The sequence below is a fragment of the Danio rerio genome, chromosome 7 (assembly GCF_052040795.2).
Source record: "Danio rerio strain M-AB ecotype USA chromosome 7, GRCz13ab, whole genome shotgun sequence".
Classification (NCBI taxonomy): domain Eukaryota; kingdom Metazoa; phylum Chordata; class Actinopteri; order Cypriniformes; family Danionidae; genus Danio; species Danio rerio.
The window spans coordinates 3,208,934-3,236,862 of NC_141027.1; the positions used below are offsets into that span (position 1 = coordinate 3,208,934).

The 27,929-nt window shown below is 36.2% G+C and overlaps 2 protein-coding genes and 2 long non-coding RNA genes across 5 annotated transcripts in view; 1 reads left to right on the forward strand and 3 right to left on the reverse strand.

Annotated features, from left to right (window-relative positions):
• Positions 1 to 16,573, reverse strand: part of LOC137496257 (uncharacterized) — a 31,586-nt gene extending 15,013 nt beyond the window's left edge. The window contains exon 1 of the mRNA XM_087260482.1: positions 16,271 to 16,573. Coding sequence (XP_087116608.1) covers positions 16,271 to 16,372 — 102 coding nt within the window. The 5' untranslated portion in view covers positions 16,373 to 16,573. The remainder of the gene's footprint in view (positions 1 to 16,270) is intronic.
• On the forward strand, positions 2 to 15,895 carry LOC147842923 (uncharacterized). Of its 2 annotated transcripts, none has more exons than XM_087260351.1 (12): positions 2 to 262; positions 1,421 to 1,508; positions 1,624 to 1,758; positions 1,848 to 1,952; positions 2,075 to 2,220; positions 2,436 to 2,572; positions 2,646 to 2,739; positions 2,831 to 3,163; positions 3,255 to 3,435; positions 4,346 to 4,473; positions 4,567 to 5,026; positions 13,278 to 15,895. In XM_087260351.1, exons 2-11 carry the CDS (start codon positions 1,427 to 1,429, stop codon positions 4,888 to 4,890), a joined length of 1,665 nt encoding a protein of 554 aa, XP_087116477.1. In that variant the 5' UTR covers positions 2 to 262; positions 1,421 to 1,426; the 3' UTR covers positions 4,891 to 5,026; positions 13,278 to 15,895. The 2 variants fall into 2 exon arrangements, with proteins under 2 accessions (XP_087116477.1, XP_087116478.1); XM_087260352.1 differs by lacking the exon at positions 2 to 262 and adding an exon at positions 783 to 1,010.
• Positions 5,702 to 7,613, reverse strand: si:dkey-165a24.10. The gene is given in 2 exon segments (NR_170233.2): positions 5,702 to 6,286; positions 7,368 to 7,613. It is a non-coding gene; the product is annotated as a si:dkey-165a24.10 (long non-coding RNA).
• Positions 16,574 to 23,404: 6,831 nt separating the features above from the next.
• LOC147842924 (uncharacterized) lies at positions 23,405 to 27,755 on the reverse strand. The gene is made up of 3 exons (XR_015495345.1): positions 26,976 to 27,755; positions 25,487 to 26,811; positions 23,405 to 23,631 (listed from the first exon to the last, which is right to left on the reverse strand). It is a non-coding gene; the product is annotated as an uncharacterized LOC147842924 (long non-coding RNA).
• Positions 27,756 to 27,929: the final 174 nt, after the last annotated feature.

Sequence of the window (27,929 nt, forward strand, 5' to 3'; positions counted from 1 at the left end):
CACACAGCAAATTTCTGGAGTTGAAAAATTAGGAGTTAGTCAAAAAAGTGTGAAAGAGTTACATTTTTGGAGTTTATTTTTAAACTCCTACACACTCGTGTGTTATGGGATACTTTTTTGTGAGTTTTATTTTGGAGTTCATTCGCTGGTGTTCAGGAGCTTGCTTTAACGTCACAACTGGAGTTAAATGTTTAGCTAGAGCGCCATTTCACGACCCTGCCGAGCAGCACGAGGGAATTGGAGGAATGCTCTTCGTTGTGAGGTAGGTAAAAGCGCATTGTTATACATTTATAAAAAATATATTTTGGAATGTTCAATATTTTATGACAGCAAGGCGTTTTGCTCTAGCTGTTTCGTTTTACTGTGTCGTTAGAGACAGCATGTGGCGAGATTGGCGCCTATCTCAAGTTAGCTTATCCATTTTCAAACGTGACTGTATGGTGCGCTGTTTTAAAAACTTTTTCGACGATGTGAACGAACTACCTAATCATCTTTCGTTTCACTGTGTAAAAAATGTGTGTTTTGCTGTCGAGAAGAGAGTGGCGGATTTAGGCATGGCCAAGGGTGATCCCACAGGGCGGCACGGAGTGACAGGGAGAGAAAAAAAAGCTAGCCCCAGTAAAAACTTTGAGATAAATTACCATTTACTTCATGCAAGTGTACTGATTCAGAGTGAATAAAGACGCCAGGGACCATTCACTTTAACGTTAAGTGTCTTTTGGATGCGCAAGCTTTTTACTCTATGTGCAACCGACACATAGCTGGTGAAATCAAACTGACGCATACGCAGAAAAGGATTCCCGCGCGCCTCTCGCGCTGCTCTGCTCCCCGTGTAAATCCCGGTTGTTTAACAGTCACGCCAATAAAATACGCGCGTCTATGTGCTATGAAATCGGTGTAACTGCTGTAACGTTTTGCAAGTCGACAAAACTTAAGTTTACATGATGATGACCTTATTTTGATTAAGCATGGCTATGAAGCTGAACGATGAGGGAAAATGAGTCAGGGAGGTAAGACTTTCTTGGCCACGAGTCGCGTTAAAGACGACAGATAATTCCATAAAACATGTATTTTTTGTATTCTATCGAATTGCTCGAGCAGATGAAGAAACATGCTATTCAGCTTTCAAATAGGCTAACGAGGGAACGTTAACGTTAATATCCAGCAATACATGTTTATGTATCTGTAAGATTTGATACGTGTAATATTGGTTTTGTAATGTTTTGGATTGTAACATGATGTAACTTAGTCGTGAGCATGAGACTATGCCGTTTTAAGATATATATATATATATATATATATATATATATATATATATATATATATATATATATATATATATATATATACATAATATATGTATAAATAACATTCTTAGCAACATTAATTGTTAAATGTCATTTTATCTCTTACATTACAGGTCACGATGTTGATAAAAGTGCAATTTGGAGGCAAGAAGAAATATATTAAACTGGAAGAAGTCTCCTTCTTGGATTTTCACAGTGCGGGTGAGGTTTAATATTTAGTTAATAAAGATTACTTATATATATATATATAAAGCAATAATAATAAAAGTAATTTTGAAATGTATTTTATAAATTATACATTGGTGTTATGATGTAGTCCAGCAGAAGTTTCTTATACCAGAGGATACAACATTGAAAGTCACAGATGACCATGGCATAGAAGTGGATGAGGATGTATTTCCAGAACTTGCGACAAACAAAGAAATGTGTTTTATCATCCACACTGATGATGGTAGGATTTTAATTACAATTTTTTTTTTATAGATTTTGAAAGTTTGTGTTATGACTCGGATTGAATTGGGGTGAAACTGTGCATTTCAGAACTTCCATTGGCTGAAACATCAAAGGGCTCTACAGACTTCTCAGACCTGACAGAGTTTGGTGCCTCTTCCAATCAGACAGAATATGTTACTGTCACTACTTGTGGTAAGTAGAGTTATATGTAGTTAAATAATTTTCAGCAAAATATCCACCCTACTACACAACATTAGTTCCTAGATTAGTCTAATTGTTTTATACTGTGTTGTTTTTGTGATTTTTTTTTTCAGATCTGACTGTCCTGCAGCAAGGGGTTGTTGAAGTACCCTCCTCCCCAAGTTTGACCGATACGTTGTCTGTGTCAAGCAGTTTAAGCAGCAGTGACTCTGGATCTCAAATAATTCAACCTTTATTGGACAGTGTCCATGCAAGAAATGTACGTTTCCTTTTTTGTTTTGTCTTTTACTTCCATACAGATAGATCTGTAAACTATCTATAACTTATGTTATAGATAATGTTATACTGTAATCTTGCAGTTCAAAAAATAAATGCATTTTAAAGTATTAAATATATCCTGTTATTAGATAAGGTTTTTTAAAACAGGTCTAATTTTGGTTGTTATTTTTCTTTATAATGTTTTATTTCTTTTAGAATATCAAGCAAATTCTATCTTCAAAGCCTGCAGGGCTGACTGTGATTAAAGAGTATGAAGAGACTGGGAGCTTAAAAGATTCTACAAGACGGTTAATGGTGAACATAATTGTAGCTCACATGCGTGAAAAGGAAGGGTAAGAAGTTTAAGAACATATGACTATACTTTTTATTAGAATATGATCTTAAGATGTATGTTTTTCTTTGCAGAAGAGCTGTTAGTAAAGGAGCAAAAGAGTTTCATGCCTTTGGTATTGTGTCACTGTTCCCAACCTTAAAAGACCCATACTCTAAGAAAGGATATGTAAGTTTTCCAACCGAACCATAAACTTTTTTATGCTTGAGCCTTTGCAATTGTATTATTTTGTCTAACATAATATACTGCTTTTTGTCAGGAACATTTCTATGACATTCAGAGTAACACTGGCTTTCTTGAGTGGCGCATGAAGACTGTGCAGCGTAAATCCAGAACCTCCTCTACCTCACAGAGCAGAGTGGAGCTAAAAGGAGGTCCCACGTTATCAAGAACAGTTGGAGCTCTAGATGACCAGCGAATGGGAGATGAATGCATGGAAGCTATGTCACTCCTCCATCAAACAACTGATCATGACACAGTGTTCAAGAAGATGAAAGAAACTTTCCACTACCGTCAACAGATTCTCCATGACCCTCAGCGCTCAGCTGATGTACTACAAATGTTCCCGCGTTTCTTAGATGTCAAAGGACTGGTAAATATTCAATAAAAATATTTTTTTTAATAAAAAAAAACATTAAGTCACAATAAATGTCTAAACTGTTGTTTTTTTATTTTTAAATTAGATTTCGCAAGACTTCTCATTGATGTTTGGAGCAGAGGTTGCTTCAAGATTCTTGGAAAAATGGAGCACCAGTTTTAAAGAAAAAGTCATCCAGGAGGCCAGGAACCTTAAAGAGACTGCTCTACTAAAACGGCATTTGAAAGCTGCTCTGAAGGAGGATTCTGACACAACTGTTGATCCAGGTACAGTGATTGTTAAAATGGCAATGAGTTTACTTAAAACAGTCTTCTGGATTAAGGGCTACTCCAGTCTAAAATAAAGATTTTTACCATTAATCACTTACCCCATGTTGTTCCAAACTCATAAAAACTATGTTTATCTTCTAAATATAAGAAATATTGGATAAAATTCAGGAGACTTGTGACTGTCCCATTGACTGCCAGCTAAATTTCACTAGCAGAGTTCAGCAAAATATGTAAGAAATTGTCAAATAGTCAATCTACCATCAGTGGTTCAACCATGAATTTAAGCAAAAAGAATACTTTTGGTACAAAAAGTGTTCTTGACACTGAAGAGAATTCAGTCTAAACCATTGATTTCAGATGGAATTTGACTTTTCTGGACCCTGACAAGTTTATGACAAGTTTATTACTTGACTGTCAATGGGTCAGTCACAAGCTTCCTGGTTTTCATCCAAAATATCAAGATGTATTATGAAAATGAACAAAGATTTTATAGGTGTGGAATGACTTGATTTATTGATAACATTTCCATTGTGAGGTGGAGTAACTTTAAAAGTTTTTGATTATTTACCAAAAGCATTTATTCTCCAAATGTCTGCTAAAAACACAACACAATTGTTTTCTAAAATATATTCTATTACAGAATATCATCAGTAAATTCATGGTTTGTAAAAGCTGTTCAAAATAAATTATTTCCATTAAAAAATGATGAATGTAAAAGTTTTATTGGCTTTGATATTAACTTTATGAAATTAAAAATCTTTGTTTGGTCTTTATCACACAACAACAACAATTTCCCACTAACAGTTTGTACTTGTACAATATTATGATACACAATAGACACAAGGTTAACTTATCAATGCCTTCAACAGACTGGTTTGAAATAACAACTGCTATTTTCTGTCTTCAGAATGGGACAGCGACATGGCTTCTCTATTCATCCTGCTGCATCTACTTACTCCACAACCAGCTGGAAGAAAGCGGCCCAAGAAGATCAGTGTTGAAGAGGCAACAACTCATCTGGTCAAATTTTATAAGGTTGGCTAAAACAACACTATTCTAGTTTAAATATTTTATTTAATACCTAATTTTAAACAAATAGTTAATAAAGGGTCATTTTTGTTATTTCAGTCATGCCAAAGCCTAGATGATCATCTCCTGACCACTGAAGGAAACCCTCAGCCGTATCTTCTTGCCTCAGGGACATCAAAAGCACAGGTTTCCACCTTCTACATTGTCATGGACAGAAAAATTCTGCCTTGTCAATCATGCACATCCTTGGGTGCATTTGACGAGTTGTTCAAATCTCATTTTGTTTTTGGTGTGAAATATGATGATGCTCTGTCCAGCCTGTACACATTTGTGCAGACAACTGTGTACAATATCGATATAGGCACAACTGAGGAAACTCCAAAAGTCAAAGAGCTTAGAGCAAGGCTTCTGAACAAGCACTAATTTAATTTTTTTGATCAAAATGTCAACTTGTTTCCTCTGCACTTCATCATTTGGTTCACCTTCGCTTTTGTTCAGGCACCTCAAACTAATTCATGGAATGTATCCTGGGAAAAATCTAAGACTAAAATGTGGTCAAGTACACTGAAAAAAATGATTCTGACCCCTTGTAAATGTTACATGTTTTTATCTGGTTAATTTCACTGATTTTAATGTGTTATTTAATCCTACTTATTTTTTATTATTAATTTTCAAATTCACTGCTTTTGTTTAAAACAAGTTAATTTCATTCAATTAAAAGTAATTAGAAAAAAATACGTTTCATTTAATGGGCTCTATGCACGGCGGCGCGTGACGCATTTCCGGTAAAATTTAAGACCCCGAGCCTACTTCCGCCGATCGTACAGTACAGTGCTACAACAGGAGCGCTACTGATAAAAACGAGTAATGTTTTGGACAGTTGTCTTAATGTTTTATGCCATTATAGCCCACTTATATATGTCTATGTCAGCTACATAAATATGACATCTAAACGTTTAAAAGTGTCATTTCAAAGACGTGAGAACAGTACTTGTAGATACCACTGCTGTGTTCAGCAATGCACAGCGTCAAAAATTGAACTCTTAACGTTACCTTAGTTTCCACACGTTTCCAAAAGACAAAGTCGTGCAGAAGAGGTGGGTTGTTAATATTAAACGTGAGAATTTTACAGAAACAGAAAAAAACAAGAGTGTAGCTGACAATTTCAGTCTAGAAAACTGACCGAGGCTCGAGTGCCAACCGGATGCAGACATTTAAAGAAAGGAGCTTTTATGGCAAATAATAGTTTATTTTCATTGCCTTTGAAGTAAAAAAAATGAACATTAATATACATAAACATTTCTTAAGCTACTTTCTAAGTGCAATTTTTTAATTCAGAATAAAGACCTTTATTTTATTCACTGTACATATAAAATATAATTCACTGTATGTAATTTGAAATAAAAATTGTCAAAAAAATGTAACATTTTGAAAAAAATATTTTATTCAGATGAACAGAAACAATGACATTGAATCAGTTGTTTTCTTGAATCAGGTGCTTCTTCTGTAACTTGTGCATAGAGAGGTATTTGGGCTTATACGTATTAAATAAATAAATAAATCACCCATCTGTTTCATGGAACTTAACACATAATTGATCCATTCCAAACAATTGTTCATGTGACAACACACATTACACATTTCAGAGTAATGGGCTGTCTGGAAAAGCAAAGCAACCAAATGTTTGCAAATCCCACTCTCAGCCACACAAGAGCAGGAGCTATTAACTAGCAGACGATGGCATGGATCTTCTGACGGATGTCCACTCCAGGATGAAGTTACACATAAACTTTTCTAGCTCTGAATCTCATAATGTTACCTAGAAAACAGAAACAAGAATATTAATAGGTTTTTAAAGAGAGTCATTAAAGGCAGTTCACTCAAAACTGAAAATTCTATTTCCTCATCCTTCACTTGTTCCAAACCTGTTTGAGTTTCTTTCTGATGTTTAACACAAACAAAAATACTTTGAAGAAAGCTGGAAACTTGCAACCACTGATATTCATAGTAGTTCTTTTTCATACTATGGAAGTCAATGGTTACAGGTTTTCAGCTTTCTTCAAAATATCTTCTTTTGAAAGGCATCTGCAGCAATATCATCAGATTAAACTACACAGTAAATAATTAATTTAAATTATTTAAAAGTAGCTCCCTTTAGTCACACTTGAAAAAATAACTTTTCATTAATTAATGTATTTGCTCACTATTAAAATAACTATTTAATATTTAACATTGTTAAACTAATTTACTAATGAATAAAAATCCAAAGTCATGCTTGTTAACATTAGCTATTACATTGTGAGTTAACAAGCACAATGAATAAGCATTTGTTCATTAATGTAAAAAACTAATAAATATTGAAATAGACAAATTGTTGATGTGAAATTAACTAATGACACCTTATTGTTTTGGGTCACCCTCCCATTTAATTACAGTGTTATCGACTAAATAGAAAGCATGCTATCTCCACTGTTTCAGCAATAAATATCAGCAGTGATACAGTGCTATTTGTCTGTTGTGGATGGAACGGCATTGTATTATTTTATTCCTAATATATCTTGCTCAATAATCATGCTTACAAGCTAAGACAGCATCTGTGTTTCTGTAATTATCCGAACTGAACAGTGGTGGTCACTTTAGAACAGTAAAAGTATGAATGGGACAGAACTTCACATGTATGCTGTCCTACTCTCAGCTGGTGAGGAGACTCCGATTTCTTCATAGATCTATCGGTAGTAATGAGCTCTCACTGAGATCTTATTCCTGCCCTGTTTTTACCTGACACTTTGAGACAGAATTACGTACACATATGATTATTTTTACTTACGTGATAAAGCTGCAGATGGACGGATCGTAAGAGTATTAACGCTAAAGTTAGCCTTCAGGCTAGCTGAACTTACCTTCATAATTGCACAGGTAGGAAGATGCATACAACTTGAAACCCTTCTCAAGCTTTGCTCTGCGGTGTTGTAGAGCACATCCGGACAATCATTTGCACATCGTTGACCATAATTTACTCGCAAACAGCGAGTAAATATTGACGACTCTGCCATAATACTGTTTACCTCCGCTTAAAATCACCCAGACCGGAAGCTGGACCGCGGCCTTAGACAAAACGCGGAAGTAATGCGTGCATATAGCCCATTTCCATATACTATCTGGTCTGCGCATGTGCAGACACTTTTTTTCCTGAAGGCGCCAAGGCGGGGAGATTGAACGTGATGCACTCATTTGAATGCTGCATCCAGCTCTGCATTTTCGGTAAGTAATCAATATATAATCATTGGTGTGTTATATTTGTTACTTAAACAGGGTTCTGTTTACACTTTTAAACATTTTATAGAAAAATGTGTTTAGCTAATGCTAAATTGGTATGTTTTTATATCAATTAACGTTACATTAAATTAAATTACAACTAAGGTTTCAGCGATTAGCTTAACTACGTGAGTTGTGTAAGGTTAGTAAGTAAACTTAGCTTAAGTGTTAAATGCTTGGTGAATTCAGTGTTTGTCTTGATTATTTATTAGTTTGTGGAAGCCGAATAAAAGCAAAACAGTTTTACGAATGTTAACGTTAATTGTAGCAGCACCTTCCTTGCTGTCTAGGCTTGTAACGTTAACTTACGTTACGTTGGACTGGCCAAGCCTAACATTACATAACGTTATTCCTGACTGACTGTAAGCATTTCTTCTAATCCTGTCAATGTGTTAACATTAGAACAAAATAGACCTGTGAAATCATGTTGGTAAAATGTGGTTAATGTGCACTGGCGGCAAGAATTTATGTTTCTACATAATCATAATGGCAGGCATAAGTTACGTTGGGTACCTGAATTTATCGTTTCTTTAAAAGTTTGTATTTTTTTACACCCGTAGACCCGCTCCTACTCTGCCGCTGACTGGCTCCGACCGATCGTGACGTCGCTCCACTTGCGCAAACCTAACCAAAGAGCTTCTTTGACCTAACCATCGATTGCAACGAACACTAGCCAATCAGAGGCAGGTCTTCGCGGAATGCGGGTAGGAAAAGTAAACAAGCTTCTCTTTCGTGGCAGCGGCATGGGTCGCGTCCTCGTGGACGGTCTCCGACTCGCCTTATCAGAGTTTAAAACGTAAAGGTGGGGGTGAAAGTAGATGTAGTAGAAGCATGCAAATGTTTCATAACTAAATTGCAGGAGATTTGCAGATGACACGAGAGGACCAGCTAGTACGACCACAGCCGATAGTCCAGTGAAAGACCAGGGTTTAGCTAGCAGGTTGATGTTGTTCAACTTTGTTTCTGCTCTAAACACAAAGACCAATTATGTTGGCATTGCATTTATTGCTCCCAATTTTAAACTAATACTTTTAGTATGGAAGTGGAACATGACAAATCTAAATACTAATAGAGTTAGTGATATGGCATGAAGACAGAATAAATAATTAATTAATTTTAATTAAATTAACAAATTAATTACATTTACAAAACTAAATTAAATTAGAGCTGGCAGGGGTCTTGACTTGTTGACTCAGTTATAATATCTCACAATGTACTTAGTAGTAGTAGGCTTATGGACTAGAGATTTTTCTGTTTATGATTTCACAAACAGTTTATAATAAATCGCCATATAATATGATCTGACACAATGTAAATAACCTTACACAATTATTTATTCTAAATCACTGTACATGTGTTTATATTTCATGCATTGTTGTACAAACAATGGTAGTTAATTTAAGAAACATTGATGAGGTAAGCACATGCTTGCTCCCTGGGTTTTTACATTGCACTTTGACCCATTGTAAATATAAAAAAATATTATTAAGGTTTAAATAAGGATGCAGGATGCTGGTCCAGTTTTGATTTCTTGCCATTACTCTTGATTGATAGCAATACATCCGGCCAGAACACACTGTACACCTAATATAAGAAAATTTGATTATATCTATTTAATAGCTACAAAATATCATTACACCAATGGCTGATCACAGTGCTCTTTGTCTTCTGTTGTTGTTTTTATGTGTGTAGATAAATGTTGAATTCTAGCGCATAACAACCATCCCACTTGAAACAACCTTTATGGCTCAGTTGGACAGCCATTTACCCTAGCTGACATCTATTTTCAACAAAAAGGGAGGTGTTTCTGACCAAAAACTAGCCAAACATCTGGCGATCTTGCAAGAGGTAAACATGTTTTTACATTTTAGTTGAAAATATCATATACACTGTGGAGAAACCTGAAATGTACCTGTCTAGTGCCAGCCTTGATTATTTGTAAATGACAAGGTTCCTAAGGCTACATCCACACTACTACATTTTTGTTTTAAAACGGATATCTTTTGGTACATTTGCACCTACCATGCAGACTGAACTGTCACCCTATCGCCCTACACATTCAGACCTGAAAATGAAGTCACAATACACTAACATTCTTTAGTCATTGTGTATATATTTTTGAGGTTACCACAGGTTTAAACATTTTTTAGACATTTTTTATTATTTATTGTATTTTAATAGTTGTTGTCCTTTTACACAGGCTACAAGTGACATCAATCTTAAAAGGGCAGCAGTCCTCAAGGCACTTTGCATCTATCTTGGTGAGGATGATGAACATCTCATTCAGGAGTATAAGGCAAGTCATTGTAATTGCATTTATCAGTCTGATGTACTGTCTTGTATTATAAAATGTTTTAAGATCCTAATGTCACTAACCCACTAGTTAGAAGAAAATACATTTAAAGGGGCACTCAACAAAAACAAACCCAATGCACAACAAAATCAGTGTGTTGACACCAAAACTATGGCAGCTGTAGTCCTACACAGTCTGCATGCTGTCGTGTTTTGGGGTCTAGAGCTATTATAGTGTGGAAGCCTGCTGTTTATTTAAATCAACTAATGCAAAACTTGAAAAATGCTCTAGCCACTAAAGCATGTCACTACAGAGGATCATACTGTGGTTTTTATGTTTTAGTCCATTGATGATGAATGCATTAAAGGAGAACTCTGGTCAATTTTAACATTGAGCTCATTTTTTTGTAAATTTGGAGTGCTGTCAGTACAAAGAACCTGTTTTTTGGTCCACAGTAGTCGATTGTCGAGTTCAAGTGCATAGGTTTAGTTACCTATGATCACGCGTGTGATCTCGACAATCGACTACTGTGGACTTTGACTGAAAACAGGAAATAAATTAAGATATGTGCGCTGGCTGAATTAACATCACTTTTATTCATATCTTTCACATCTGCTGCTGTCAGAGAATCACTCACATGGCTGGACATTTGTAATGACACATCAAGGATTTTAAGAGGCTAAAAGCATGTTTAAAACTTGCCCCATTGAAGTCAACAGGGTGCCAATTTTAAAAAGAGCATAACACTGTGTAGGCAACACCGATTTCTGCCGTTGTTCTCTGTACTGACAGCACTCCAAATTTACAAAAAAAATTAGCTCAATGTTAATATTGACCAGAGTTCTCCTTTAACATTATGAGAATATTTGTATAAAATCAACAATTTGCTGCAGAGTTTTCAAAGCAGGTAACATTTTCTAAACACACCCTGGTGCATTCAATAAGTCTGACATACAATAGTTATTAACAGACTCTGACAAACTTTATGTTGAGGAAATGAAATGCTGCAGAGTAAAATAACATGGATGTTGTCACAGGATGATGTACATTTGTCTGTGTCTGGACTGGAGATGTTCAGTAATTGGCTAAAACATTTTAAACCATCAGTTTGGTTCTTAATACAATAAGGCAGGCTTTATTCATAACTTTTCTTATTGTTAAATTAAAAGACCAAAACCAACAATGTGTTAGTCCATCTCTCAATCCATTCTGACTTCTGTGTCTGCTCCATTTGCAGAAAATTTTGGATATTTTTCATAAAGCCATAAAAACAAAAATCTGTGGTTTGTTAATTCACATGAACCTTTGCTTAACTGACAAAAATATTTTCAATGGTTTTACTGACCAGTGTAATTATGTATTGTAAATATAAAGAAATTTAGAATTTGCAGGTCATTATAATCTATTACATAAATTCATGTTTTTCTTATATTCTACAATTATACAGGACATTGAAGGAGATGGCATCCAGAGAGACCTGCAGAATTCCACCATGGGCGTATATGTCATCAACAAGGAGGGTGGAGAAATTGGAGCACATGATGACATTTATGTTGAAGGAGAAATCATTCTGGACAACATTGGATCTGTAGCCCAAGCATCTGCAATGATGCTGGGAGTCATCTATGTATTGAACTTGGCCTACCCCAAAGAGCTGAAATACTCTTATGAATTCATTCAAAATGTGCTCTTGAAAATGGATGGAGAAAGACTTTCCCCCAAAGTCCTTGGACTAAAGAACAAAATCATTGCTGGACTGTAGGATTTCTTCAGCCGCTCATGTAAACGCTGCTAAGCTGCATTTTTAAATCTGGTTTGGGAGGCGATAGAAAACATATAGTATGATGTTAAATGCAGCCCTAGAAAATGTTTCAAACTAAAAACAAAGTGAGTGGTGGACTGTAATACATAGCCACTGGTGTGAACATTTAAAGTTGTCATTGGATTTAGTGGAATATTCACCTGAAATAAAAATTGCAATCCTGTAAATAGGCCAGGTTTCTATCCACACTCAGCACAAAAAGTATCCATCCATCCATTAACGCCATATGAATATTAGAAGTTAAGCGCTTTGAGATAAACAGTTGATGATGTCTGCACCATTAAGGCATTGCATAAGAAGAGGACACAATGAGATGACGTCATTAAAAGAGCTCCAGTCAAAGTTCAAACAATGGGGAACCATGTGTAAAACATAAAATTATGACAATTCTTGTTAGTTTCATGTGAGAATGTTACAGCCTCCTCATTGCTTCACACAGATGTGATGTTTTCATTTGACACTATTTTTATTTTTTTAGAGTAGCTTAAGCTTCAGTGGACATTTAAGTCACGTTTTATTTTATTTAGCAAGTCTGTTTCCATATTTATACACCAACTTTTTCACCTCAGCCAAACATAAAATCTATTTTGTTATATAACAATCTTTTTTTTAATTAGTATTTTTTGAATGTAACTACAGTTTTTTGTAATTTCAGCATCAGGTCCTCAGTGTGCACTGTGTTGCAGCTGTGGACAGTTCTTGTACTATAGTATTTTTTGTTCTGTATAGTACTGGTGTATTTTGTTACTTGTATATGTTTTGTTGTGTGTTAAAAGGCTTCCCTCCAAAGTTCTCCTGTGTGTATATGTATACAGCCACTATTGTGAATATTTAAAGCTGCACTAATGATGTTTTGGACTATTGACTCAATGTAAGTTTGCAGTTAAATATAATCTCACGCAAGTTACAAACAATTTGAGAAATGATCACTGATGTACATTACTGCCATTCTTTGAGAGAGCAAAAATATCTCTTGGATCACAAAAATAAAGTTAGAGTTGAAAATATTGGGTTTGCTTTATTTGTCTGTATATTAATGAAAGATACAATAGATTAAAAAAAAATATTGGATTAAAATTAATTTTAATATGTAGAAATTAAACGATTAAATTGATCTGGTTGCACAATTAATTTGAGTTAATTCTACTCAAAATAGTTTAGCTAAAATTATGAATATAATTAATCTGAAATTAATGAAAGAGATTAATAAACTCAATGTATAAAATATAAGTAGAACCACTTTATAAAATATAAGTAAACCCAACTTAAAAAATATAAATTCACTTAATTAAAAAAATACATCTGGATTTAGATAAAATTATTTCGTGCAACCCCTTGACGTAATAAAATTAAGTAAATTCAACATAACATTTTTTTCAGTGTAGGTTGTTGCTTGCAGTTTTCTAGTTATTCTGGGTTTAGAAGACACCTCATTAAGATACATTCTTCAGTTGGGGACAGATTTGACTTTTATGATACCCCTTCCGCTCATGATAGTGAAGAACAAAATTCTCAGTCCTTAAATGATACAATGGCTTCTACATCTCAGTGTCAAAGTGTTGAAGCAGTCCCTTCTACTCACAAGAAAGATATGTGTGCATCCATTATAGCAAAGCTTTTGGCAAGTGGAGTTCCAAATACTGTAGTTCTTTCCACAATTGAAAATTTGGAGGAATTTGTGGAAGATTTGCACTCTGATATTAAGGACCATGTTTTAAACCTGCTTCCAACTAACAATACATCAAGACCAGCAATAGAAGAGTTATTTGAAAGTTTGGACAACCCTTTTAGTGAATTGAACTCTGATACAAAATGGAAGAAGTATTTTAGAGAAAAATGGGGAGTAGTAGACCCAGTTGAACTGCATCTTGGTGTTAGATATGACACCAGACGAAATAATAAAACTGGAAATTATGAACAAGTTCCTGTTAATAATAAATTCATATATATTCCAATTTTGAAAACACTTCAGTTCATTTTCAGAAATGAAAAAATTTGTGAGATGATGCAAACATGTACTCAGTCTGACATATATGAAGACTTCTGCGATGGAAGCTATTTTAAAAATCATCCTTTATTTTCAACTAACAAGTTTGCTCTCCAAATTCAATTATACTATGATGAGTTTGAATGTGCTAATCCTCTTGGCTCAAAAAAAGGGATCCATAAAATTGGATGCCTTTACTTCATTCTTAGAAATCTTGCTCCAAAGGTGAATTCTGCCCTCATGAACATCCACTTGGTATCTCTGTTCCATGCCCAAGATGTTAAAAAATATGGGATTGATGAAATACTGAAACCCTTAATAAGGGATTTGAAAATCTTAGAAACTGTTGGGGTTGCTGTTCCATTTGCTGATCAACCTTTGCGTGGCACACTTGCTCTCATTACTGGTGATAATTTAGGCATGCATAGCATTCTTGGGTTTTTGGAATCGTTTAGTGCAAATTATTTCTGTCGATTTTGCTTAATTGATAAATCTTCAGCTCAGTTCGTTTTCTCAGAAGATGATCCAAGTTTGACTTTAAGATCTCCCGCATTAAATGATCAGCATTATGCCAGTTTGGTAGATGATCCAACACTGACTTCTTCTTTTGGCATCAAGAGGAAAAGCATACTCAATACTTTGCAGTATTTTAATACTGGAGAAAACTATGCTGTCGATATTATGCACGACATTTTGGAAGGGGTTGGTCAATATGAGATCAAATTACTTTTTGAATATCTAATTCAACATTTCATCTCTAAAGAAAGCTTGTTGAACAGGATTTATGCTTTTAATTATGGCTATATGGAAACAAAAAACAAACCCACGAATATTAACCTTGACTGCGGAGGACATGGAATAGGCTTAAATGCATCGCAAACACTGTGTTTAATTACAAACATACCTTTGATATTTGGTGACCTGGTACCAGATGATGATTTGCACTGGCACTTGTTGCTTTTGTTGTTGAACATCATAAACATTGTTTTTTCTTACTCAATTACTGAGGGGATGACAGTTTATTTGAAGCACCTTATTATTGAACATCATAAACTCTTTAAGGAACTGTACCCATCAAACAACTTGCTTCCAAAACACCATTTTATGGTGCATTACCCAAGGTGTATTAGAAAGGTCGGGCCACTCATTCATATCTGGACCATGAGATTTGAGGCAAAACACAAATTTTTAAAAGATTCTGTGAAGAACTTCAAAAATTTGACAGTTTCGCTTGCAAATAAACACCAGTTTGCAGTAGCATATCATTGGGAATGCTTGTCTTCAAAGACAGTTGAATCTGGTCCAGTCAAAATTAGTTCACTTGAAACACTTGAATTTTCAGAAGATGTAAGTGCCTCTCTTCAAGTTGATTCACAAGCCAATGTCAATCTTACAAAGTGGATAAGATGTAATGGTGTTGAGTATCGTGTTGGACTCTTTGTTTGCAGAGGTACAAATGAAAACATGCCAGTTTTCAGTAAAATAACCTCAATCATTTTACATAATGGTAAAGTGTTTTTTGTTTTAATTGAGCATGAAACATGTTTCCATGATCACTTCCATGCTTTTCAAGTGAGTGAAAACCTTCCAAGAAAGGTACTTGTTGTAGAAAGGGAAAGATTAAGACATTTCAAATCTTTTGATTCCCAAATGTCATATGGTTGTGATTCACAATTTTATGTTTTGTCAGAGAGTTGTATTATATGATTTGTTATTGAAATGTGTTCACTGTGAAGTTCTTGTTACTTCATCTGATGTATATGTGTCTACCTCAGGTTACACAATCCTGTAGTATTTTGTTTTTATATAATTCTGCAAACTTGATTTTATAAAATGCAGTGATGTGCTGACAGGGTTTTATACATGTTTACTTTCTAGTTTTTACTCTGTTAACAATAAATATATTGCTGTTAGATTGTATTTTCTAATGGTAATTAATTTCAAAGTTTGTCCATGCATGTAACTTTTAAAAATAATGTATGGATTTGTTTAAATAAAAGCTTTAAGTGAAGAGTATAGCATTCAGTGTAATAATTTTCACATAAAAATATATATTGTGTGAAGAACATTTAACTCATAAAAAGTGTTGATTTTTAACACTCATAAGGAGTTTATAGTTTTCAAGTACTCTCTGTAGGAGTATTATTTTAACTCCAAAAAGAGTTAAATTTTAACTAAAAAAAATGTGTTAAAATTTAACTAAAAAAATTGAGTTACTTTAACTCTGTACTGGAGTTAATTTGATGGTCACGCATGTACACTCAGATTGAGTTGATTTTAACTCCTATGGAGTTTATTCCAAAGACCAAAATTTGCTGTGCACTTTATTGGACAGCTACCCAATATTTTTAACTGTAGCCTATTTATCAAACATGCACATACTTACATGACATCGTGCTTCATGGTATGGTTGTTGAATTGTCCTCAACAATCGTCCCACTCTGCCCTCACCTGCTCGTATCCCAGTTGCTGACAGGTATCCTGTCATGAGTTTTCTGCCAAATGTTGGCCCTGTCTATCAGGACACAAAGGTTATATTTAATTAAATGTTTGTGTTGTTGGTACAGTAATTAGCTACCCAAACAATGAATTATAGACATTACCTCACTTATGGCATTAGCTATTGCCAGTTCTACGTGGGAGTCCGATGTATGTCCTCTTCTTACAATGTTGCGCTGTCCACAAAACCTTCGGATACTCATTTCAGAACAACCGCGACCAGCACCGTGTTGAACTAGCATGTCTGAGATCTCTGAAAATGTTGCTCCAGTTTGTATACTATTAGAAATAATTTGCGCAAATGGCTCAAGTGTGGACAAGTTTCCCGAAGAAAAAGGCAGGCAATTAGACATGGCAGATTAGTTATAGGTATAATGAAATACAGCGAACTTAGGGTATTTATTGTTTTTGGTATAATTAGATTGAATAATACACTAACTACGATTAAACGAATATAGAAAAATAACAAACAAACCTTTTTTTAATCTTATTTGTGCGTTCAGTAACAATAAAACAGTGTTTTTCATTGTTTTGCTTTCAATGTTACTTTACAAAAACGAATTAAGCATCTTTATTAAAATTTTGTTTTTCAATTTAAAATCAAAAATCGAATGAACGCAACGTACACGGACCTGACCAGATATCTTCTTATCCTTTTCCTAGGATGCAGGAAGGAAGCATTGCAAGCAGTTGGCCTTGTCTGTCTGAAAATTACAAGCAATAGCAGCACAATATGCATCATATCAGTATTGTGTATTCCCAGTTGTGTGTTATGAGCGGCAGTGGGCATGCAAACTTTTGACATCACTGAAAATAATAGTGGCCCCCATAGTCTTAAAATATGTACAAAACAATGTGGATTTTATTGGGGGGTTTTTTCTACATATTTCATATATAAACATTAACATTACATCAAAATTACAGATCTTGATGTACACTGTTCTCTTAAAAAGCAAATAACTGTACTTAACTCAGTGAATTCAATGCAGTAACAAATTATTTGGTCCAAAACTATGTATTTGTTTCAATGAAAGATTTATAAATCAAGAAAAACAAGGCAAAACAGTTAAACGGGATTTTAGAGGAATAGATTGGTAAAAAAAAAAATGCTGGGTTGACACGTACAATTTAGACAGACCAAAGTATACAGTTTTAAAAATGGAGGCATAACTATCCACAATTGCTCCTCGATTGTCTCGTCTGGACTATTGCGTATTGTTACTTGTTTTTTTTCAAGCTCCTCTCCTATGACCGTTACACTTCAGGAAGATGACAATAATAACAACAGCACTTGTGAATGCATTTCCAGTGTGATTGAATGGTCATGTGAAAAGGATTTAAAGTTTATAGTTTTGATAGTGATTGTTACTTTATAACGCAGTAAAAATGCCAAGCGTTTTCATTGTTAAACGGTGTTTTATTTTTAAAAACACACTAGTGTAAACACTGCTCTACCATATCAGGGGGCTGTTCCAGAAAGCAGGTTATGTGACATACCCGGGTAAGTTTGAGAGTAAGTAGGTGGATAACCTCAACTTTGGTTCCAAAATCGGAGGTAACTTCTGGTTATGTTAAGTAGCCATAGCAACTTACTCTCTGAAGATAACCTGCCCCGGAGCAGGTTATGTTCAGAGAGAAAGTTGCTATGTTCCTGAGTTTGTCTGTTTCAGAGAGTTTACTGAACATTGCGTGCTCTTTTGATGAGAATATTTATGGAAGTGGACACACAGATACAGGTTTTTTCGTTGTAAGAGGGTTATAAGTGCATAGTTTTTTTCATAACCAAATTCATAATGTTAATGTATTTAACAAACCTTTTTGAAATCAAATGTGACAAACCGCGGGTCTGCGCTTATCATAAAAACATTCAGTGCAGCTCTTTGTATTCGCGTCAGGGCATTTTAGGCAACTGTACAATGTGGCAGCATGACCTCCTGTACAGTATGCCTGGCACTGAACTGTTTTTTTACACTTTTGTACAGTTCCTTGGTCATACATTACTGCGTATCATTACACAGAAGATTCAGAGCACGGCAATAGCGTAGTGGACAGTGCGTGGATAAAGAACAACGGAGCGCACAACGGAGCGAGTTCGAATCTCACTTACAGATCTTGTGTTTTTTCTCTCCTTCTGCACCCTCACATTTCTGTATAATATTATAAGTGGCAGCTTTGTCTTTTGTAGGAAAATATATCTTTAATTTAAGATGTAGGACGTCGTTCTTATATATACATTCACGCACACACACCTACATTTTTTAATATAATATTTTTTTCAGGGTTTCTAAATGCTAATGTGTGCATTAATTGCAGACGATTTTAAAGCTCCATCAGTCACTAAAGGACACTGATAATATAAAATTTGTCCAAAGTATAAGTGTGCAGGTACAACTTAATTTTCTGTCCTTAATCTTTTGGTGTTTCAACTATTAAACTCATTACTGCTTCCACTTACCAGCTCATCACACACTCCACCTCATCACTATATGTTGAGGCTAAATGGCTGATTTTCAGTAAGTATTGATTCAAGTGTATAACACAAATATAGTAAAAAAAAAAAAAACTATAAAGCAAATGTTTATTTTTATTATATTTGTATTATAAAATAGAATCATTACTGGGCACTACATTGTTACTTGCTGGACGACAAAAGATACCCTTTTCTGCCTTATACAATGACACGTACCTGCAGCCTGACCCAGAGGAAATCTCAGTGACCCAAGCAGACAAAACAGATGGAAGAGTGCTAAAAAATATATAATTCGTCAAAAAACTATGTTTAATCAAATAGTTTGTTCTGTTCATTTCTTCATTTCCTGAAATAAAATGAATGATTTTTTACACTGCTTTATACAAACACCTTTCAACGTGTAACATATTTTTCATATTCTGTGTTTAATGACTTTGGACAGAGTTCTAGCTCCAGAAAGATTACAATTTCTATAAGCCTTATTAGTCAATACACATATTGTGGCCTTAAGAAATTAATGGCAAGAAAAATAAATGCATGAATGGTTACACAACATACTCAAAAAGGATGTTAAAGAGTAGTTTAATTTATCATTACAATAAAATGGAGGGTGGCATGTGTAATTTAACAAACTAATAAACTTTCTTATTATTTATTTTTTTATTTTCTTATCTATTTCTTATTCTATATTTCTTTCCTTCGTTGAAGCAGATGTGTAATCTCTGTGTTTAAAACCTCCAGCTCTGCCTCTGTAAAGTGCGTTGCCCTTTTTTTCTCACCGTGACTTTCTATGGTTTCTATCGTGAATTCGGCGATCTACTGAAAATGCCTTCAGGTGTGTGCCGTGCACGCGCATTAACCCGCGGTTATCTTCAGGAGGTTGATTTAACTAACTCTTACCACCTGTTTTGGAACTAACATACTCGCGGTAAGCAGGTTTTGGGTAAATCAACGGAGAGTTTAGGGTTTAGCAGATGGTAAGTTAACCCAGCTTTCTAGAATACCCCCCTGGTAAGAACTCTGGCTGCTGCATTTTGTACTGTAGATCCTGCAAAATGAAGAATAAAGCATAAAGCTAAACAAAATGTATTTAAAAATACTACATACAAAATCAACAAGTTTCCCTTCATTACACTGAATATATATTTTTATTAAAGCTACTTAAATGTTTCAATAAAGGGCAGTTTTAGTTTCAGCCCTGTATTCATGGGCGTGGTAGTGGGGGGAAAAGTGGACCTGACTACCCAGGGCCCCGTCTAGGGAGAGGGCCAGTCATTACTAGGGAAAACATAATATTTCAGCGCTCCTAAAGCGCCCCCTTGTGACAGAGAATGAATTTTTATTTCCAATAAATTTTTTCAGCTGTTTATGTTCAAATTTTTGCAATTATCGATCCATGTGTAAATGTGAAAGAAGTTAATGTGCCTTTTAAAATCTAAACAATTAAGTAATACTAATATAAGAAATTAAATACTTGATTTATCCCTTTTAATGGTATAAAGGTTGAAATGCCATTGTATTAGATATTTTGTGTCTGTATACGTCTGCAAGATGTCTGTTAAAGATCTCTTGATCTGGAAAGCACCTGCTGTACACAAACGTCTGGCAGACGTCTGTTTGATGTCAGTTTTACACTCATTCTGAATCGCAAACATCTTAAAGATGTCTAACAGAAGTCTATTTCACATCTGATAGGAAACGTCTTGTAGATGTCTTGCAGATGTGAATGCAGACGTCAAATAGACATCTCTGAGATGTACGTATGCTAATCAAAATCGGCCATTAAGAATCAGGATCGGCGCATAACTAAAAAAAAAAATGGGTGCTCCAAAATTTTTTGGGATGCTCCTAACTTTTTGAAGTTGGGAGCATCAGTGCTACCAAGTAAAAAAGTTAATTTCGAGCCCTTCAATGTATGTATGCTAATGTTAAATCTTTAGCTTAGTTTGTCAACCAGGCTGCTTGTTGCTGTAAGTAAATTATGGGCCAGGCCAGCTAACGTCAGGTTGCCAACATTAACCAGTTTCAGAAACAACCAATGGTTCCGACATACCAGCAGAAGCAGCACTCAATGGTGGTGAATGAAAGAACCAGTCATTATTATAATCTGATTTGATTATAGATTAAAACACTATTTGTGCATGTTTATATTCAAATAATTTTTTAAAAATGTGTAGGGGGCCCACTGACATTGAGGGGGTACAGGGCCGAGAATTTGGTGCTACGCCCCTGCCTGTATTTGTTATATTATTTGTAAATGAAATTGTTCTGTTTGTGTTTGGTTTGTGCTGAAGTTCTGCTTTGACAGAACTTTTTCCGTGTTTTATAACAGTCATGGGTTTTCCCCCAAAATAACAGGAGATCAAACAAACAGCACATTCATGTCTTAGCCTAATTTGCCTACATTTGCAAGATGTAAATGTTGTTTGATTTTAGTTTCTGTTTTATTTTTGAACAAAGCCTCTCTGTCTATAGTGACAATAATAGGAACTCAAAAAGATTCCCCGCTTATTCAAACTAATTTCAAATGAGGTGAATTAATACAATTCTTGAGTTTTGTAGTTTTTTTGGAGGTGGACAACTTGTTTTTATGTTCAATCTAGTTAAATTAGTAAAGGTTAACTCAACTGAGGCGGTTCATTCCACTGTGGCGACCCCGGATTAATAAAGGGACTAAGCTGACAAGAAAAAAAAAGAATGAATAATTTAACAGATTTGGGTCGGGACAGCATCAATGCATTATTTAAAACCTGCATTTTTTACAGTCTGAATCTCTTTGAAAATGCAAAGATTTAATGTTGTGCTCTGATCTACTGTACTGTAAATGCCAATTATGGATGAACACAATCTGACTAAACTATTAGCAATATATTGATATAATATAGCGACGACATTGAGTGATCTTGACAAAGCACTTAGGATTTATTAAAGACACTGAGTGAAACATTAGCGATATTAGCTGTGACTTTACACATACACATTTGTAGGAGTTTCCCTATTGCGAGATCTATAAGAGGAGAGTATTTGAATGGTGGAGAGTTTACTGGTACAAGAATGTACTGTATTTGAACCCAATGAACTGTAAACGAACAAGCAACACATGTTTTGTCCTGGCCTTGAGTAAAGTGTAATACTGTGGCATAACCTGCTGTTTTGTTTTTTTCAAGATAAAGCATTAATATTGATCAGTTGAAACAGAACAGGGTATTATGCAGAAGGATTTTTCATTTTCAGTAACCACATTAGAGCACTTCTAGTGAACTGTATGCCATAATAATATCGCCACGGTTAAGGTTTTCTTTAAAAATAAACAATCTTCACTGCCTGATTGAAATACAATATAAAGTTTGTTTCATAATATACAGAAAGCACTGCATAAATTCATTTCTTTCCGCCATGTCTTCAAAATATGAACATTTGTTTTACTCCAGTATATTCAATATAGTTTTTGTGCTGGCCTGCTGATTCTGACGACGCGTGTGCGTGTGTGTGTGTGTGTGTGAACAGCTTTCATCTTGCTTTACACTTGAACTAAATGATTGAATATTTTTATCACCTTACAACATTATTGCTGTAAAAGCAACCGTATGACAATGAAAAAAGAAAAAACATTAATCGTTGTCTGGAAGTTTATCGGTAGGTAAAGACATGAGCTGTTCATATACACTATAGGTTGGAAGAATGGTCCAAAGTGAATTTTCACAAACTAATTTCGAGAGGAGCACATGATATGATTGAGTACGGCTGGCTGCTCATCTGTAATCAGTAATAATCCAGTCAGAGTGATCCAAGCTTACTCTAAATGGATCGTTTTCTCCATACTGCTCTATCTTCGTGTTGGAAGGATCCCCCCCCCCCTTCCATCCCATCTCCTCTTTTTCCTCCCTTTTCTAAGGGGGAGCTCTCGAGACCTACATAATCTCAGATCCCCTGATTTGCTTATTGACCGGGCGGGAGCCTTTGGCTTAAGTATCTCCGAGCTCAGGGCTCTCTCCCAGGACAGCATGCCAAACCTGCTATTAACGCTACGCATATCTAAGTGGGAACTCTTAAAATAGTTCACGATTTTAATAAGCTGCTGAAAAACAGCCTACAAGTTATCAGTTCACTTCCATTTGCCACACTTGAGCTTTTTAAAGCAGTTTTTTTTTCATGGATTGTTTTAATTTCCTTACCCTCGCCCTATCCTATAGAAATAATCCTTTCAGGCAAACATCCAGACAGTAGACATTCAATCAAACACCGCCTGCATCATCTATTAAAAATGTTTTTGCCAAAGCAAGAGAATGTTGAAAAAACATAATAATGGAACAAATCATATGGCACAGGTCTACAGTGAGCAAGTGGGATTGTCTAGTCTAGATATATACAGTTGAAGTCTTAGTCTTAAATTGTTAGCCACCCTTAGATTTTTTTCCTTTTTTTTAAAAAAAGCATAAATGATGTTTAACAGGACAAGGAAATATTCACAGTATGTCTGATAATATATATTTTTTTTCTTCTGGAGAAAGTCTTAATTGTTTTATTTTGCCTACAATAAAAGCAATTTTCAATTTTTTATAAACCATTTTAGGGACAAAATTATTAGCCCCTTTAAACCTATTTTTTTTTTTTTTTTTTGATAGTCTACAACTTTTTTGATAGTCTACAACAGAACAAACCACTGTTATAAAATAACTTGCCTAATTACCCTAACCTGCCTAGTTACCCTAATTTACCTAGTTAAGCCTTTAAATGTCACTTTAAGCTGTATAGAAGTGTCTTGAAGAATATCTAGTCTAATATTATTGTAACGGCGGGGGATGACACATACAACTGGGGCTGCAAACGCTGGTTATCGTGACATAGCCCCCCCTCTAAAGAGTGGCTTCTAGATGCTCCAAATTCAGTTCAGGCGGGAGGTGGAGTGGAGGCCGAACAGGGGGAGGGATAGAGGACCAGGACCATGCAGCTGGGGCGTACCTGGGGTGTGGAGCTGAGGCAAGCCTGGAGAGTGGAGCTGCGGAAGGCCTGAAAAGTGGAGCTGCGGAGGGTCTGGAGCGTGAAGCTGCGGAGGGCCTGGAGCGTGGAGCTGCGGAGGGCCTGGAGCATGGAGCTGCGGAGGGCCTGGAGCATGGAGCTGCGGAGGGCCTGGAGCATGGAGCTGCGGAGGGCCTGGAGAATGGAGCTGCGGAGGGCCCGGAGAGTGGAGCTGCGGAGGGCCTGGAGCGTGGAGCTGCAGCGGCTCTGTATCATGAGACAGCGGAGTGCCCAAAGCATGGATCTGCGGTGGGTCTGGAACATGGAGCTGTGGCCGTTCGGGAAGCTTAGGCGGCGGCCATTCGGGAAGCTCAGGCGGCGGCCATTCAGGAAGATCAGGCAGCGACGGCCATTTGGGAAACTCAGGCGGCAGCGGCCATTAGGGAAGCTCAGGCGGCAGCCATTTAGGCAGTGGCGTCGACTTTGGCTTCGGCGCTGGCTGCGGCGTCGACGCTGGCTGCGGCAGTGTCAGCTCTGGCAGTGGTAGCTCTGGATGATCTGGCAGCTCTGGGGGATCTGGCAGCACTTGAGGGTCTGGCAGCTCTGGAGGATCTGGCAGCACTGGAGGGTCTGGCAGCTCTGGAGGATCTGGCAGCACTGGAGGGTGTGGCTGCTTTGGGGAATCTGGCAGCACTGGAGGGTGTGGCTGCTTTGGGGGATCTGGCAGCACTGGAGGATCTGGGAGCTCTGGAGGATCTGGCAGCACTGGAGGATATGGCAGCTCTGGAGATGGCCTTTCAGGAGCAGGAACAGACTTGGGACAGGAAGCCATCTTGTGAGCTGGCAGACTGGGAGTGGCCATCTTGTGAGCTGGCTGTGTGGAATGAGTCGCAATCCCCGTTGCCAGCAGGTCTTGCTGTTCTTTGCCCCCCCTCAAAAAAAAAAAAAAAACATATTTAGGATTTTTCTCCACCTCGCCTACGGTGAAGGGGGAACCACTCATTTGTAGTGTAAGATCAATATAATATGCTAATGCCCAGTGGGGATTGTGCAGTTAAAATCATTAAACATAACTCACTTATTTTTGTGAGATGGGCCATATTTATAAAGTCCTCTACGTACACCTCAATGGACCGTGCTTCCTGACGAAGACGCATGATCTTTATTGCCGCTGGATCCATCACACTGGCCGGAGTCTTCTGTAACGGCGGGGGATGACACACACAACTGGAGGTAAGATCCAATATGCAGGTTTAATCGTAATCAGGCAAGCAATAATCAATACAGGTGCAAACAGGTATGTACAGGCAGTCCAGAATCATAATCATACAACAGGCAAGAGGTCGTAAGGCAGGCGGCTAAACAGGACAATGAGGATAAACAAGGCTGGGTCGAAACACGGGAAAACAAGACAGGGTAAATGCGTTGTAATATCATCACAGGATAAACAAGACTCGGCAAACTGAGAGCGTGAATGTGTGGCTTATGTAGTGAATGCAATCAGTCTCTGATAGTCCTCAGGTGTTGCGAGTGTAATCAGTCTAGATGAGTAAGCATGGGTGTCTGGGCGAAGTGCATGTATGAATATGTATTCCAGGAAAAGGGGGAAGTGAAGTCCATGGTTATAGTGTGAGAACCAGCAATCTCTTGAGAACGATTGCTGGTTATTGTGACAATTATTTACTGTCAACATGGAAAAGAGAAAATAAATCAATGATTAGAGATGAGTTATTAAACTATTGTGTTCAGAAATGTGTTGAAGAAATAAATAATGGAAAAAAATAAAAAGGGGGCTAATATTTCAGGGGGGACATCAAAGACTCGTCTGTCCTTGGAGTCTCACATGAATCAGTCTCATGCTCTCTACTCCTCCATGACCACCACAGCAGCTGCTCAGGATACGGCCTGGTCCGGGATTGTGGAAACCTTGGGATCATCCCTTCACAGGTCTTGGATTGCATCAATGGCACTGCATAATCTCTGGGGGTCTCAGGTTGAGTATGGTGGAAAAGAGAATAAAAACCTGGTAGCTGCTGTTCATAATGTGTATAAACAAGATGCAGAAACCTGTGTGGGGCACATTCATGCATCATACCATTATGTGTTGCATTGACTGTATGCTTTACTAAAAAGATAGGTCTTTAATCTAGTGTTGAACTGAGAGAATGTGTCTGAGCCTCGGACATTATCAGGACGGCTATTCCCGAGTTTAGGAGCCATACATGAAAAGGCTCGACCTCCTTTGCAAATCTAGGTACTACCAGAAGTGAGTTGGATTGTAGCGAGACAGAAGGTTGGTCAGATAAACAGATTACCTCGATTATTTAAAATTTTGTAATATTTTAATATCAATACGAAACTTAACAGGCAGCCAGTGTAAGGAGGATAAAATTGGGGTGATATGATCATATTTTCTAGACATGGTAAGAACTCTGGCAGCTGCATTTTGTACTGCAGATCCTGCAAAATGAAGAATAAAGCATAAAGCTAAATAAAATGTATTTAGAAATACTACATACAAAATCAACAAGTTGCCCTTCATTACACTGAATACATATTTTTATTAAAGCTACTTAAATGATTCAGTAAAGGGCAGTTTCAGTTTCAGCCCTGTATTTGTTATATTATTTGTAAATAAAATTGTTCTGTTGGTGTTTGGTTTGTGCTGAAGTTCTGCTTTGACAGAACTTTTTCCGTGTTTTATAACAGTCATGGGTTTTCCCCCCAAATAACAGGAGATCAAACAAACAGCACATTCATGTCTTAGCCTAATTTGCCTACATTTGCAAGATGTAAATGTTGTTTGATGTTAGTTTCTGTTTTATTTTTGAACAAAGCCTCTCTATCTATAGTGACAATAATAGGAACTCAAAAAGATTCCTAGCTTATTCAAACTAATTTAAAATGAGGTGAATTAATACAATTCTTGAGTTTTGTAGTTTTTTTGGAGGTGGACAACTTGTTTTTATGTTCAATCTAGTTAAATTAGTAAAGGTTAACTCAACTGAGGCGGTTCATTCCGCTGTGGCGACCCCGGATTAATAAAGGGACTAAGCTGACAAGAAAATAAATGAATGAATAATTTAACAGATTTGGGTCGGGACAGCATCAATGCATTATTTAAAACCTGCATTTTTTACAGTTTGAATCTCTTTGAAAATACAAAGATTTAATGTTGTGCTCTGATCTACTGCACAGTAAATGCCAATTATGGATGAACACAATCTGACTAAACTATTAGCAATATATTGATATAATATAGCGACGACATTGAGTGATCTTGACAAAGCACTTAGGATTTATTAAAGACACTGAGTGAAACATTAGCGATATTAGCTGTGACTTTACACATACACATTTGTAGGAGTTTCCCTATTGCGAGATCTATGAGAGGAGAGTATTTGAATGGTGGAGAGTTTACTGGTACAAGAATGTAATGAACTGTAAACAAACAAGCAACACATTTTTCATGAGTCCTGGCCTTGAGTAAAGTGTAATACTGTGGCATAACCTGCTGTTTTGTTTTTTTCAAGATAAAGCATTAATATTGATCAGCTAAAACAGAACAGGGTATTATGCAGAAGGATTTTTCATTTTCAATTAGAGCACTTCTAGTGAACTGTATGCCATAACAATATCGCCACGTTTAAGGTTTTCTTTAAAAATAAACAATCTTCACTGCCTGATTGAAATACAATATAAAGTGGGTCTCATAATATACAGAAAGCACTGCATTAAATTCATTTCTTCCCGCCATGTCTTTAAAATATGAACATTTATTTCACTCCAGTATTTTCAATGGAGTTTTTGTGCTGGCCTGCTGATTCTGACGACACGTGTTTGTAAACAGCTTTTCATCTTGCTTTACACTTGGACAACTAAATGAATGAATATTTTTATTACATTACAACATCAATGCTGTAAAAGGAACCATATGACATTGAAAAAAGAAAAAAAAAAACATTAATCGTTCTCTGGAAGTTTATCGGTAGGGAAAAACATATTTTTTTCATATACACTAGACATCGACATCAGTTCGCTTTCATTTGCCATACTTTTTTTCTTTTCATAGATTGTTGTAATTTCCTAACCACTGCGGAGGACCCGGAGAGTGGAG

Excerpts from the sequence above, each read along its gene's own strand:
- LOC147842923 (XM_087260351.1), top strand. The coding sequence starts at position 1,427 with ATGTTGATAAAAGTGCAATTTGGAGGCAAGAAGAAATATATTAAACTG. Across the intron at positions 1,509-1,623 it reads CTTGGATTTTCACAGTGCGG|TCCAGCAGAAGTTTCTTATA; the intron begins GTGAGGTTTAAT and ends GTTATGATGTAG. Across the intron at positions 2,740-2,830 it reads CATACTCTAAGAAAGGATAT|GAACATTTCTATGACATTCA; the intron begins GTAAGTTTTCCA and ends GCTTTTTGTCAG.